Below are 15,031 nucleotides of genomic sequence, written 5' to 3'. Positions count from 1 at the left end.
AACTGCTGCCATTTTTCTAACATAACAAATGAAAATCTTGAAACATGACATGTTGCGATGTGCACAATGACTTGTTACCACGATAATTTTCTCATCATTGACACTGATATTTATCACAATAAATGTCAAAATTATTATTTCTTTGTAGTTTGTAGGCTGATTTTTGCTCCTGAGTGAAAGCTGCAGAAACCGGACAGTTAGCTGTAGTTTAAACTTTTATTTATTGTCAAGTCATGGCGGAAAATTTCACATATCTGAGGTAGATTGAAAATAATGTCAATAAATAAAACCGTAAATAGACAAATAGATGTTAAGTGATTATGGATTATAATGTGAAATGATCAAAATGTAAAATAATTGTGGATTATAATTTAGAGTATAATGTATTTAATTAATAATTTATTTCCTTTCTTTGGTATAGTTAATATTCTGTGTTATCCCTTAGTTGATACAGGATAGGCAAAAATAATCCTGAGGTTTCAGCCTGTTCCTTTCTCAGTTACTGAAGTTACAGTTATTACAGTCAAGTCAGTTATTTGTGTTAAATAATCCTTTTTTTTCCAGATGTATGTTACTAAAATAAAAATTATCCATTCATTCATTACTCTGATCAGCAGGATGTCAAACTCTTTGTACAGATCATTAAAACATTAAGTGTTTTAGCTGACAACATAAACAAAATAGACAAGAGAAGTTTTGTACCATGACATACTGTACAACACACTGTATTAATATCTGCCATTTGCGAATCAGTGCTAAAACAAAAGTAGCCACTGCCGTTAAATGTCTGATGTGACTCAGGCAGAAATCATGTTCACGGATGATTTAATGTATTAAAGTTCTGTTAATGTTACATTTAGACATCTTTAATTACATTATGTCAATTCATTCTATTGAAATAGCCGCAGGTAATGTTAGCTAACGTGATATTATCGTACTAACTTACTGTTTACATTAGATGAGTCGACTGCTCGTAGAGCTACTGTAGCTGAAAGTTAAAAGGCAAATTCAGTCAGCGCTGTGATCTGCAGCCAAAACTGTTGTACTAGAAATGACTCCACGAGCATGTTGAACATGTAACGTCACCGTACACATTAGCGTGGTCTGTGGTCACCAAGCTGATGTGTACTGTAAGTAGGGCTGCAACTAACGATTATTTTCATTGTCGACTAATCTGTCGATTATTTCTTCGATTAGTCGACTAATCATTTTATTGAAAAATGTGTTAAAATGTTGAAAAATGTCGGTCTGTCTCTCCCAAACCCCAAAATGATGTAATCTAATGTCTTGTTTTATACGCACGCCAAAGGGTTTTTAGTTCACCGTCATGGGAGAGTGTGTAAAGCTGCCAATATCTGAACGTAAGAAGCTGCAATAAGAGTATTTTGGGTACTTTTATAGTACTTTTCTATGAAAAATGACTCAAACTGATTACTCGACTACTAAAATAGTCACTGATTATTTTAATAGTCGATTAGTCGACTAATCGTTGCAGCCCTAACTGTAAGACTGGGTTCACACTGAACACAGAAGTGTAACGAAGCACACGATTTTCATCCCATGTGCTCCCATGTTATCTGAGTGGGCCGTTCACACAAGATGTGGCACAGTGCCGAGCGCCCGGAGTCGGCTCGTGATCTACAGCGATAGTTTCAGCCTCTGGTCTGTATTTTCTGTCGGCTGCGAGAAAATCTGGCAAGAAAACACACTGAAAATGTGTTGTTAACAATATAAAGTGTTTATTAAATATGATAGAAATCATCTATGATAAATGACAGAATGTGCATCCCGTGCCTCCACATAGAGACACACACACACACACACACACACACACACACACAGAGACTGAGCTCTGCCTTCAGTGTAAACTTTGGGGGCTAATTTGGGTGCCATCAAGCATTTCTTTTATTTCTTTTGAGGAAAATTATATCAAGATCATTATTGTTATTGTTTTATCGCCCAGTCCTGTTCACACCTTCGACTCTGGTCCCATATCTGTCTGTAAACCACGTCTCTGTTGTGGAACAGTCCAGTCAAGCAGGTTCAATAACTCTAGAGCTAACAGAGCGTCCTGTGTATTTTGAAATCTTCAGCTCTTCTTTCCCCCTCAGCTCTGTGAACACAGCTGACTGTTGGTCATCGGTGCAGATTTGCCCGTCAGCGTTTCACAAAGTTGAACTCCATACGAAACATTGATGCAGATTGGTCTCCTCGTGCAGCTCCTCTGATCCTGCTGACACCAGTCACATTAAGTGTTTCAGCCATTTTAAATCCTGGTGTGTTTGGGTCGTTTGTCTTAGATTGTATAACGATACAGTGCTGCAGTTTGACTTTGTCCTCACAAAAAACCCTGCTCTGAATTAGTTTTTATTTTCTCCCACAGCAGTCATAGGCCTGTGACCTTTGACCTCTTTACTGTGTGCTGTGTTGGTTGATCTCCATTGTACTTTAAATCAATGTGTGATACCTAAACAGTCAAAGTAGTCAATGAAGAATAAAAGCTTATTGAACCTTTTTATCATTCAACACGTCAGATTCACCTGAACCACAGATCATCAGCCCCTCTGTGTGCTCTGACTGTGGTTACTGATTAGTGGAGTATTGATCAGGTCACTGTTCAGATTCTGATCACTCTGCTCCCTAATTGGTTACTTCAGAGGGCAGGACTTCTTGTCTGACAGGCCGACAGGCGCTGGACTCTGAAGATACTGTAGATATTTCAATAACACAAACACAGAGGACCCTATTTAAACCATCTGTGGTCTAAAGTGCATTCAGGGCATGTCCAGCTCCACTTCTGTTAGTTACAGGGTGCATAAACATGGTGCATAATCTGGGCGCAAAGTAAGGGGCAAGGCCCAAATGGGTTGCATTTAGTCCCTTAATTAATCATAGATGTGTTATGGATGTAACATGAATTTAACCAATCAGTGAACCTGCACTTGGTGCTGTTAACATGGCAGATTCAGAAAATTATGGCAGAGCGGTTTCCTGCTGAGAGTAATGCAGTTAGAGCAGTGATGTCACTGCAGAACATATCGTTGGACATTTAAACAGCTAAACTAAAAACTGTAGTTAGAAACCTGACAGAGGAAACCAAACTGAACTTTTAGCTTCTGAAATAATCCATGAAGTTACGCTGCTCCTCGTGTGTAAATGTGCACGTCGTCTCTCTTAGTGTGGAGTCTGACAGCAGCTCTGCTCTGATCTCTGCTACGTTCACATTTTACAGAATGTCATTTGTATTTTCCATATTTTACCAGTCTGAGACTAACGATGACCGCTGACAGTTTGCGCTGGGTGAGTGATATGACCCTGACTCTGTGAAAATACTTTTCAGTGCCTTCATAGTATTTTATTTCTCTGCTCACTGAGTTCAGATAAAATGTATTTTATTGTCAGTAAAAATAATAAATTTGAGAGTAAAACTAACGTGAGGAAACGGTCACAGCTGTCAGGCTGATCAATCAAAAGAAAACCATCAATTAACTATGACTCCTGTAAACTTCACCCTCCTGCAGACCATTTTCTGAACATCATCCATTAGTTTTTACACTGATTCCCTTCAGACAGCCGCTGGTTTAACTTTTCATCTCTATGAAAATCTTCAGTCTGCAGAGAGAAGATTGATCATAGCTGATGTTAGTCGCCTTTATTTTATCAATGATTAGTAATGATATGGACCAAGTGGGTAAAAATTAACCCTCCACAATACAACATTAAAGAGTCACCTGCCAAAAAGCATCACAATCAAATATTCTCGTTTCATAAAATGTAATCCAGAGTACGCTCAAAGTCAAAGCTGTTTTGCAGCGTCATGTGAATTTGTTCATGAATTAAAAATGTTCAGCAGCTGATTTTTAAATCTCAGGTGTCAAAGTCTACCTGAGAGCTCTGGGTACAAAACGTGCGCCTGTGGCGGAGTCTTAAAAACTGACAGATTTATTATGTCACTGACACTTTCAACTGAAGGTTCCTTAAAATCACAGTTTTACTCATTGCAGACTATTTTATTCAAAGTTCTTGTGCGACTGTTTGTGTTCAGACAACATTTAACTTTTCAGAACTTTGGCTTCTTCTGTTAAATGAAAAAAAAAAGGTGTTTCAGTAGAAAAACGTGTTCACATTTGTCAGTGTAAAATATCAACGTGTTTTTGTGTAAAGTTTGAAACAGTACGAAGCTTTAGTCCTTGAACGAATCAACAGGGAGAGTTTTGTGTTTCAAAAACCATTTTCACATGAAGATAATTCAACTTTGTGTCTGAAGTGATTTTCTGTTCACAGTGAGTTTATTTTGTTGAAGAAAACCTTTGTCTGAAACATCTCAAATTTGATGCATGATTTTGAAAAGCAGTTTGTGTTTGGGAGTTAATGTGGCGAAAATATTTTATCGTCCTTTAAAATACTGACGTTTCCCGTCTCGTCTGTCCTCAGTAACTATGGTCTGTCCTACCTGTCCCTGCGGACCAGTATCGGACTCTGGACCGCCTTCCTCTGCCTGTTGCTGGTCGCCACCGACGCCAGTTCTCTGGTCTGCTACATCACCCGCTTCACCGAGGAGGCCTTCGCCGCCCTCATCTGCATCATCTTCATCTACGAGGCTCTGGAGAAGCTGGTCCACCTCGGGGAGCTCTACCCCATCAACATGCACAGCCAGCTGGACGACCTCACCTTCTACACGTAAGAGCCAGCAGCACCTGTGATCTGTGATGGATGGAAGTGTAACAGACTTAAAACAAAAACAGAATATCTTTAAAATCTGTAATGAACGTCACAGTTTTCTCTCAGCAAAGGCTTTTGTTTTTTAACGTGTCCCTGACTGCATGTGTGTTTCAGGTGTCAGTGTTCTCCGCCTGCCAACGCCTCGGCTGACGTCCAGAATATCTGGAGCAAGAAAAATTTGACCGCAGAAAGCATCCAGTGGCAAAATCTGACTGTGAAGGTCTGACATGAATCTCTTCATCAAACACACACAAACATGGTGGAGGGAGTTCATGTACACGTAAAAGATACACGGGCGGGAGAGTCTGATAAAACTGAAAACACTCTGTACGTTTCCATGTTTACAGTTTAGTGGAGCTACAGTTAGAGCTCCACGAGGACATTTAACTGGCCTACTGTCCTTGTCCCAGTATACAAGCACGGGAGGGGAATCCATTTATTGAGCCAAGTATGTGCAACTCCTCTACGATAGGAACTGTGTCTCCTTGTCTATCCAAGAACGCACGGCTCTGGATGTAGATTTCTCCGTGTTGCCTCGGCCAGTTTGGGTCTGATCGACTGTATACATGCAGGAGGAATTCAACTCCCGTCACGACTGATTGAAATTATCTATGTGGCAAATAAATGTTGCCTTTGCACCAAGAACACAGCAGACAGAACAAGGTGACGAGGTGCAGAATCATGTCTCAAAACTTTAGGTGAGAAGATAGATAGATAGATAGATAATAAGCAGTCAGAAAGGGAAGTGGGTGGAAAACTGGAAGTAGGCTTGGTGGATAGATAGAACTGGGTATCATCAGCGTAGCAGTGGAGACAGAGACCTGGTTGACGTCAGAGAATCTGCAGCTTGACAACCTCAGCTCAGACTGTAATAATCTTTCTCTGTCTTTATCTTCAGGGCTGTCTGGAACTTCACGGGGAGTTCGTCGGCTCTGCCTGTGGCCACGAAGGTCCCTACGTCCCCGACGTCCTCTTCTGGTCCGTCATCCTCTTCTTCACCACCTTCTTCCTCTCCTCCTTCCTCAAACAGTTTAAGACCAAGAGATACTTCCCCACCAAGGTAACTTTCACTCACAGAGATCTGAGATTTACAAAAGATTTCTTTCTGCACGAACAGAATTTAAAAACAGGGCTCGATGCGATGAGCTAAAGAAATACACCCAACACCTAAATACATAAGTTAGTTTGAGGTTTTGGTTTAAAATGATCACTTTTTATTGGAAGAAGAAAATCTAAGCAGAGAGAAAATGTTTTGTGTCCGCAGGTTCGATCGACCATCAGTGACTTCGCTGTCTTTCTGACCATCATGATCATGGTGTTGGTGGATTATCTGGTGGGAGTTCCTACACCCAAACTCGACGTACCCGACCGCTTCGAGGTAAAGCCTGACTCCACCGTTTCTGTTTGTAATCTGGACACAATATATTGATTAGAATCTGATGTCTGTGACAGCATTAACATTTAAGGGACTGAAATATAACAATTAAATCATGCTGGAACTGCTTTTTAAAACACATTTCTGTTGTAACAGTAGGTTTTGTGTCTTGATGTTAAAGCTGATTTCAGAAGTTGGTTTGTTGAATGAGAAGCGTCCTCAGCAGCTCAGTGTGGTAACAGGTCAGAGCCTGACGCTGCCTATCAGCCGCTGTGTTTGGGGTTTTGGGGTGAATGGTACATTAGGTAACACTGCAGAGTTCAACAAAGAACAACGACCTCGAGCTTCAGTATGATCACACAAACACGTGTGAGATTTTATCAAACAAAGTGATGCTAAAAACACTGAAATAATAAAGAGGAGAAATTTGACAGCTGATCAATCAGAGGTTCAGAGACACAGAGAACTGTGCACACATTTTTATTAATATGTATTCTCTTGGTTATAATTAATTTTAAAATGATTTTACTGTTAAAAATTCTTCCTGAAGCTGCATCGTATATTTTTGAGTTTACAGCAAAAAAATGTGATTTTACTTTGAATTCAAATAAATGTCATTAAAATAGAAAAACATGTACACACATGCTGTAATGTTAAGTGTATAAAATCCCCATTAATGAAAAATACATATTCCCAGTTTTAATCCTGTGTCCCTGTTATCGGCATGTCATTGGTATCACTCAGAATCAGCCAACATGATTTTTCTTAATTTGCACAATGACTGAATATCACAGACACTGAACAGTATTTCATGTCTCCATCAGCTGGTGGGCCGTCATGATAAGAGTATGTATGTATGATATGATGTTAATTCCACCACAGAAGAGACTTGATCACTAAAATTAGGTGGGGAAAAAGTGGATATATAGATATCAGTATTGATCAAATGAGTTGTTATACATTGGCATATCGGATATCCACAAAAAATCCAGTATCGTGCATCCCTAGTCAGAAGTCAGTGTGTCAACATGAACACTGCTGTTTGTCTTTGTCCGTTCAGCCCACGTCAAACACTCGAGGGTGGCTGATCTCCCCGCTGGGAACGAACCCCTGGTGGACAATGCTGGCCGCTGCTGTCCCTGCTCTGCTCTGCACCATCCTCATCTTCATGGACCAGCAGATCACCGCTGTCATCGTCAACAGGAAGGAGAACAAACTCAAGGTCCGGACAGCCGAGCGCAGGAAGTGAACACGGACAGGTTTGTCTCTGACAGAGCAGCTCAATGACAAACCTCCCTGTGTGTGTTTGGGTTGCAGAAAGGCTGTGGCTATCACCTGGACCTGCTGGTGGTGGCGCTGATGCTGGGCATCTGCTCCATCATGGGCCTGCCGTGGTTCGTGGCAGCGACCGTGCTCTCCATCTCCCACGTCAACAGTCTGAAGCTGGAGTCGGAGTGCGCGGCACCAGGCGAGCAGCCAAAGTTTCTGGGCATCAGAGAGCAGAGAGTCACCGGCTTCATGATCTTTGTCCTGATGGGCTGCTCTGTCTTCATGACCTCCATCCTCAAGGTGAACACATTCCCCTTTTCGACAGTCATGGTTTGGTTTGGTTTGGTTTGGTTTGGTTTGGGCCGTCAGCCCAGCACAGCAGGGATTTGCATTTCCATGACAACAGGGCTACCTGCTTGAAGGTGTGTCTTTAACTGATGACTGCATGTCTTGAGTGAGACGAGCAGGTCATTGGGGTTGGCTGCAGTCGGTGAGATGTCACCGCTACCCGCTTGAAGCTGGGCGGCCTGGCTTTTGGACCAACTCCAGAGAAGGTCCATCTCTGGCGCAGCTCACGGCGCTAAACTTATAATGGAAACGCAAATCAGTGCGGCATGGCGTGACTCGGCACAGCCATAAAGAACAGTGGAAAAGGTCTAATAGAGGTCACACAGAGATGGAGAACACCCTGAGTGTTGATGTTTGTCTGAGGGGTGGGAGGGTTAACTGCTTTCAGCACTTTAATTCACACCATGTTTTCAGCATTTACACTTCAACTGACACAACTAACTTTTCAGTTCCTACACTTCAGCTTACTTTAATATTTACACTGACTAACGTTTTAGTATTTACTCTCAAACAAACTTTTATCATTTACACTTCTAACTTTTTAAAATCTGCACTTTAACTATCTTCAGTATTTACACTTTGACTAACTTTTCATTATTTACACTTCAACTTTTTTTTGCTTCAGATAACACTTCTTTCATTCACTCCCCTGACGTACATACAGTGTTTATTCTGTACCTGCCCCTTTAACTTCTTTTACTGTTTCTACTCTCGTATTCACACTTGAAATGACACTGATTTTACATCATTTAAACATAAATTGAACATACTGTTCAGTATTTACACTTCAGAAAACACTTCGACTCCTTTCAGCGCCCCTAACTGACTTTCTTTTCAAATAACACAACATCCGTGTGTTCACTTCTTGTTCACACTTTAGCCAACACTTCAATTTAATTCATTAATTGTTTACACTTGATCTGCTAGTTTAACTTCTCTCAGTGCTTCTGCTTTTGTATTCACACTTGATGACACTAATATTGCAGCATTTACTCTCAAACTGACACCAACTTTTTTCACTCACACTTCATCTGATTCATGGACTTCATCTGCCACTTCAACTTCTTTCAGTGCTTCTGCTGCAGCTGGTCAGTAGTTCTCTGTAGAGAAGACGTTTCCATCAAACTGTAAAATGTCTCTTAATGCTGAAGAGTTTTTTCTGTCCGTCCCCCAGTTCATCCCGATGCCGGTCCTGTACGGAGTCTTCCTCTACATGGGCGTGTCCTCACTCAAAGGCATTCAGGTCTGTCTCAGTGTCCATCTGTCTGTCCTGCTACAGCTTCATCAGTCTGTGTTTCAGTGTCTCTGATGTCTTGTCCGTCCGTGCATCCTGCAGCTGTTCGACCGCATCAAACTGTTCGGCATGCCGGCCAAACACCAGCCGGACCTGATCTACCTGCGCTACGTCCCCCTGTGGAAGGTCCACGTCTTCACTGTGGTGCAGCTGACCTGCCTCATCGTCCTCTGGGCCATCAAGGCCTCGGCCGCCGCCGTCGTCTTCCCCATGATGGTGAGACAAACAGAGAATTGACCGAGAGAGCATGTTTTATTTTATCTATACTCTAACACAGTAGCTGGCGTCCTCTGGCTGTCCTCTGCAGGTTCTGGCTCTGGTGTTCATCCGCAAGCTTCTGGATTTCTGCTTCACCAAGCGAGAGCTGAGCTGGTTGGACGACCTGATTCCAGAGAGCAAGAAGAAGAAGGAAGATGATAAGAAGAAGAAGGAGAAGGAGGTGAGCCGCTAAACTGAAACCTTAAAAACAATGTGGCCCTGCTTCAGTCTCCTCACTGACACCACTGTGGGTTTATTTCTCCAGGATGCTCAGCGAATGCTGGATGAAGCGGAGGATGATCAGCCGTACGACCGAGGAATTGACTTTACAGTAAAAAACCTGAAAAAACTGTGAGTTGATGACATCAGAATATGCTATGATACCTGTCTGTAGACGGCAGCAGAGAGTAATGTGTTTATGTGTGTGTCGTGCAGCGTGGACCCATCCGAGGTGAACATCTCAGATGAAATGGCAAAAAGCGGCATTTGGAAATCAGTTTATAAAACCTCTGAGAGCAGCAAATCTCTGAAACGCTGCAACAGGTAAGAAACTCTTTGCTGAACTGGTACTGAGTGTGAGAAACAGGATGATGTATGGCTGTTAGTGTGAAGTGGTCGGAAACACTGATGTTGTCACGAGTTTATTAACCGATGGGAAAAAGTTTTAGAACACAGTTGGATGTTTTATTGAGTGGTCACAAACTGGAGTGATCAATGAGCAGAACTATTTTAAACTGGTTTTCTTCACACTGTTTGACAGATTGATCGATAAATCAATAAGATGTCTGATTCAATGTTTCGTTGTGTCTTGCAGCCACGACAAGCTGCCGACCATCCAGATAAGGGTGGAGAAGGAGGACGGTCGCAATGCCGTGGACGCTGAGACTTCATTATGATCCACTGCCGCTCCCCACCACCAGGCGGCACCGTTGGAAGATGAGGTTACTGATGGGATACTGTAGCCCTCTCTGAACTGAGGTGAAAGGTCATGGGACGGCCAATCAGGCTTCACCTCGCTGTGCCGTACTTCTCGTGCTGTGTGTTCTCAGGCGAAGGTGAACATTTAATTTTCTCATCGTTTTATGGTGAAACACAAAGACTCCGCCACTGGGAGCCAATCTGGCCGCCACTTTTGGAAACATCTTCCTCAGGTTTCTTTGGTTGATTTTTACTCGGGCGGTCGGCTGCTGCGCTGTGATTGGCTGCTGAACCGACACACACAGACTCAGTTGAAGGCCTGATTTATTTTTTTTTCCAGACTGATGAGTTTAATTTTATGGTTTTAAATTTTCTGTTTCTGCTTTTATGAAGCAGCGGTTCACCTCCGACAGGTTTTTATTTAATCCGTCATGCTGATTTAAGTTTTATATATATGTGTGTGTGTGTGTGTGTGTGTGTGTGTGTGTGTATGTATGAGTGAGTTTCTATGTATATGTATGCGAGTGTGTGAGAGTGTGTGTGCATGATCACTGTTGTGCCTCACCTTGTTGCCTGCAGTGGCCAACTGGATGATGTCACAGCCGCTGTCGTCATTGTTTCTTGTTTCTTCTTAAAGTTTAAATAAAATCAGTTTGGTGACGACGATTAGATCTGACACTTTAATGACACATAAAAATCTGAATTCAGGTCATTGACACAGTGAGAACTTCCTGTCAGAGAAACACTTTGGGACTGAATATAATTTAATTAAAGACGACCTGTTCTGCTCATGTTCAGGTTTATACTTGTATTTTGGGGTTTCTACTAGAACATGTTTATGTGTTTTAAAGGTACAAAAAACTTTATTTTCCTCGTCCTGTCTGTGCTGGAACACCTCTATCTACTCTCTGACTGAGACGAACCGCAGACGCACCTCCTCCATGCCGGGTGCAATGCACCTCATTAAGTAATGCAGCACACCTGGGCAGATCTACACTTGAGGGAAAAGGGACAGCAGCACAGAACACATACAGCTGTTACACGCCTGTCTCTTTGAGACCCTTCTCCCAAAAAAGCCCATTCTGCTCTGGTTCGTCAGCGTTTCCTGGTCAGCCATATCTCAGCGTCTCTGCGCCGTCTTTGTAGCCGGGGATCAAATATAGCAGAGAACAGCAACACTTTCTCCTGTGAAAAATCACCAATAACAGCTTCTAAAAAGAGCCGGACGTGTTCCAGCAGGATCTGAAATCAGGGAGAAATTAACAACATGAGGTCAATAACGAGCTGTCGTCCGCTTGGAGCAGAAAAAACGTTAGAATCCGAATTTTGCTTACGACATTCTGAAGTCCAGTTCAGACCAAAGATTTGCGCCAAGACGAATTAAACAGGCTGCTACTGTCAATGCTCCGTTCTGTAACGTTGTAAAAACCTGCTGGTTCACAGGAAGTGACCACCATGAGACGGTGTATCATCTCTAGTAGTAACGTGCACTACAGTAATCTCCCTTTGGTGTGTTCACTAATAGGCTAATCTTCCTCGTCTCCGTGGACATGATAGAAAACACAAGAAGAAACAGGACAGAATAATATTTTTAATTGGCTTCACTCATCATGTTTACATAAATATTCTATGTAATTCTACATAAATCCAACAGAATGCTTCCTGGAACAACGATGGTGCTGGAATCTTCGGACATCATCATTGTAGTCATGTGATGAAAGCTCTGTGTCAGTGTGTCCAAACTGTTTTCAGTGGTGGAACAAGTCTTCACATCTTTTACTTAAACACCGTCAGTCTTAGAATTTATCTATAAATCTGCACAAAGCCGACACCAACAGCTGACGATCATCATGCATCTGCTTCATCAGTACAAACACGTCAATCACATGTTGCAAAATAAAATAAAAAGGCACACGATCATAAGTTAGTTAAATATTACACAGACAGTAATAGTTCACTGAGACAGGATGTGATGAAGATGGAGAACGGTGATGTTGACAAGGTTTAAACCTTCAGATGAAGTGATGGAAGCTGATCCTGGATCTGTTAGAGCACCGTGAAGATGAGGAGCAGCGTCGACAGCAGCAGAGCCGCAGACAGTCGAGCTCTCCGAGATCCACCTGAACACAAAGAGAAACCACATCAAATACTCTGATAGATTCATAGTACTTGTGAGTGTTACTGATAGAACGATGTAAGATGTGTTCCTGGAGTTTGCTGCAGTCACTCAAAGATAAATGAATAACGACTACAGACCGGATGTTATCATTTAAACCCTTTACAGTTTGAACCATTTATTAAAGGTGAGGTGAGGTGAGGTGAGGTGAGGTGTCACACACTGTCAGCGGGAAATCATGGACAATTAGTGGTTACTGCTGGTTAAGATAAGCGATAGCAGGCGGAACAAAAGACGATCTGTAATGCTTTCTACATTTAGGGAGGCTGAACCTCCGCCCTGATGGAAACATCTGAAACATGGAGGGGATGTTAAGGCTCTGAGACAATCGACCAAGCTTTAGAGGTGACCGTCTCTTCATACAGATGCTGGAGGTTAGTAAAAGTAACACCACTGATCTTGCAGCACAACTTGGCTCAGATTACCAAACGAACAGACTGCGTTAAAGAAAGAACGGACTCATGATTGTCCTTTCTACATCGAAACTTAGCAGCTTCCTGAAACAGAACAGGTGTTGGTTTGCCTTCTAACAGATGTTGTCACGTCAAAATTCAACTTGTCATCTAAAACAGTGCCCAGATACTTGTACTGCTACACCGGCTCCCCTTCATCACACAGGGAGCAGGAAGGCAGGGCCTCCTCCGAAAATCAATAAACATCTCACTGTGGAGGAAAGACTGGTCAGACCAGTTAACAAATTCATCCAGTACTGGTCATGATCATATTCTGATCCATGAAGACGACGTACAAGAGTAGAGTCATTTGTGTACTTAAGGACAAATCTCAATGTGTGATTAGTCCGACATTCATTTGTGTATAAACAGAATAAAAGAGGAGCAAGAACACATCCCTGAGGGGCTCCAGTAGGGGACAAACAGGTACTGGACAGTGTCCCATTAACCTGGACCCTCTGAGACCTGTTTGTGAAAAAGTCAGTGAACTAAAATCCAAATTATAATTAGATAAAACTCTGTGAGCTGAAACATGAGGCTGGACATGATTATAAGCAGAAGGGAAATCAATTAAAAACAAACGTGCATGATTCATATTTCCCTCCAAATGTCTCTGTATTCATCAGAGCAGCTGGAGCGTCCTCCACCCCCCTCCTTACCTGACAGGTAAACTGTGAGGGATCCAGAATTATTTGTTGGCACACAAAAACAAACTGTAGCTCCCATTAAGTTTTACAAAGTTTTCCATGACATCCATGAAGTTTCTCCTGATACAATCTCTACAGCTGTGATCTCTGCTGCCTGCTTCCTATCAAATTTAAACATAACTTCCTTTAAACAAACACCACAGGTTTTACAGCCACATTACATATCAGAGAATTAATTTATTTCATTCTATAAAGTTCCTGCTGCTCATTAGATGATTTGTTTTTAACAATATGCCGGTGACAAGATGTCAGAGCTGTTGAACATCAGTGATTTTAGTGGAATTAGAAGTCCAGTGTTTCCCTGTGAAATGTAGCGCGAGAAGAGTGTTCCCCAAACTCTCTCCTTAACCCTTGGAAACCTGAGCAAATTAGCTTGGTTTCTTTCAAGCACATGGGAAGAAAGCATCGAGCAGCGAAAGAAGAAATAGCAAGAGATTAGTAAAAAGATCATTAGTTAAAAAAAAAAAAAAAAAAAAGTTAAAAACAAACAAAAAAGGAAATGACCTGTGATTTTGACCTCGTCAGACTCACCGCTGTGCAGCAGCATCTTCTCTGTCACAGTCACAGACCCGTTGTGTGGCGCCGGTTGGATCTGCAGCACTTTACACATCAAAGGGTAGATGTGGATGCTGTCAAACGGCTCAGACAGGAAGTTCTTCTTGAAGTCGGGTCCAAAGGCCCTGAAGATCATCTTCATGTCCATCTCCCCGCTGTGGAAGCCGTGGTCACCTTTGTTGACGTAGACGATGAATCTCTGGTGGGAAACATAGAACAGCTGTGAGCTAGTTCCCATTCAGCCTGGGTGGTCGCAGTGCAGAGTGGCCAGGGCTAACAGGCCAGAGACCAGAGGGTGGGCAGAGGACATTGTGTCTCTGCATGTTTACCCAGCTGTCTGTCTGTCTGTCTGTCTGTCTGTCTGTCTGTCTGTCAGCAAAGCCAACAGGAAACTGAATAAAAGGCGAAACATTTACATCACAGACAATTAAAATGTCACCACCTCTAAATGGACAGCGCTTTGATGCTGAAGCTCAGAGAGTCAGTGGAGCGCCGGACTAAAAATGGTTTCTTGTATTTTAAATCATTTTGCAGTGTTAGTCTGGATTTTGTTTAAATTTTTCAGCCATTCAGCATCGTGTTGTGTTTCTGTCTTTGTTGGGAGTTTTTTGGTATTTTGTCAGAGAATCACACCCACGGGGCGCCTTGGTGGCCAATCATGTAACTGCTACCACAACGTCACTAGAGTCTGGGACACCTTTAGTCCTGTTTCCACCGAGCAGTTCAGTTCAGTTCAGTTCAGTTCAGTTCAGTTCATTGTTTCTGTTCCCACAGTGTAAAGTTGTGGATGGTACCAACAGAAGCGTTCCTTAGCGTCCCCATGTTTGGTCCCCCCTCTGTTGGGGTACCTAGCACACAGATCTGGTACTAAAAGGTGGAGCTAGAAACCCTGCAGTCTGATTGGTCAGTAGAGGACGGTCACTCTGGTTTTATGTAACCTCTGTTCATACATCAGTA

General features: G+C 42.4%; 2 protein-coding genes across 3 annotated transcripts in view; one reads left to right on the top strand and one right to left on the bottom strand.

Moving 5' to 3' along the window:
• LOC126391492 (sodium bicarbonate cotransporter 3-like) overlaps positions 1-10,850 on the top strand; it is a 47,139-nt gene extending 36,289 nt beyond the window's left edge. The window contains exons 14-25 of the mRNA XM_050046319.1: positions 4,435-4,680; positions 4,837-4,942; positions 5,621-5,782; positions 5,987-6,100; positions 7,158-7,319; positions 7,415-7,666; positions 8,889-8,957; positions 9,051-9,224; positions 9,316-9,447; positions 9,532-9,617; positions 9,702-9,809; positions 10,081-10,850. Of these exons, the coding sequence (XP_049902276.1) occupies positions 4,435-4,680; positions 4,837-4,942; positions 5,621-5,782; positions 5,987-6,100; positions 7,158-7,319; positions 7,415-7,666; positions 8,889-8,957; positions 9,051-9,224; positions 9,316-9,447; positions 9,532-9,617; positions 9,702-9,809; positions 10,081-10,162 (1,693 nt within the window). The 3' untranslated portion in view covers positions 10,163-10,850. The remainder of the gene's footprint in view (positions 1-4,434; positions 4,681-4,836; positions 4,943-5,620; positions 5,783-5,986; positions 6,101-7,157; positions 7,320-7,414; positions 7,667-8,888; positions 8,958-9,050; positions 9,225-9,315; positions 9,448-9,531; positions 9,618-9,701; positions 9,810-10,080) is intronic.
• Positions 10,508-15,031, bottom strand: part of zgc:153896 (uncharacterized protein LOC569930 homolog) — a 9,847-nt gene continuing 5,323 nt past the window's right edge. Inside the window, exons 4-5 of one of the 2 annotated variants that reach the window (XM_050046353.1) lie at positions 14,051-14,273; positions 10,508-12,304 (exon numbers count right to left, since the gene is read on the bottom strand). In XM_050046353.1, the coding sequence (XP_049902310.1) occupies positions 12,231-12,304; positions 14,051-14,273 (297 nt within the window). In that variant the 3' untranslated portion in view covers positions 10,508-12,230. Of the gene's footprint in view, positions 14,274-15,031 lie in introns of both variants that reach the window. The other variant, XM_050046351.1, reaches the window with a different exon arrangement.

This window comes from Epinephelus moara, chromosome 6 (genome assembly GCF_006386435.1).
Source record: "Epinephelus moara isolate mb chromosome 6, YSFRI_EMoa_1.0, whole genome shotgun sequence".
Lineage (NCBI taxonomy): Eukaryota > Metazoa > Chordata > Actinopteri > Perciformes > Serranidae > Epinephelus > Epinephelus moara.
Note: the sequence above shows the minus strand (reverse complement) of the source record. Positions and strands in the feature narration are given on the sequence as shown.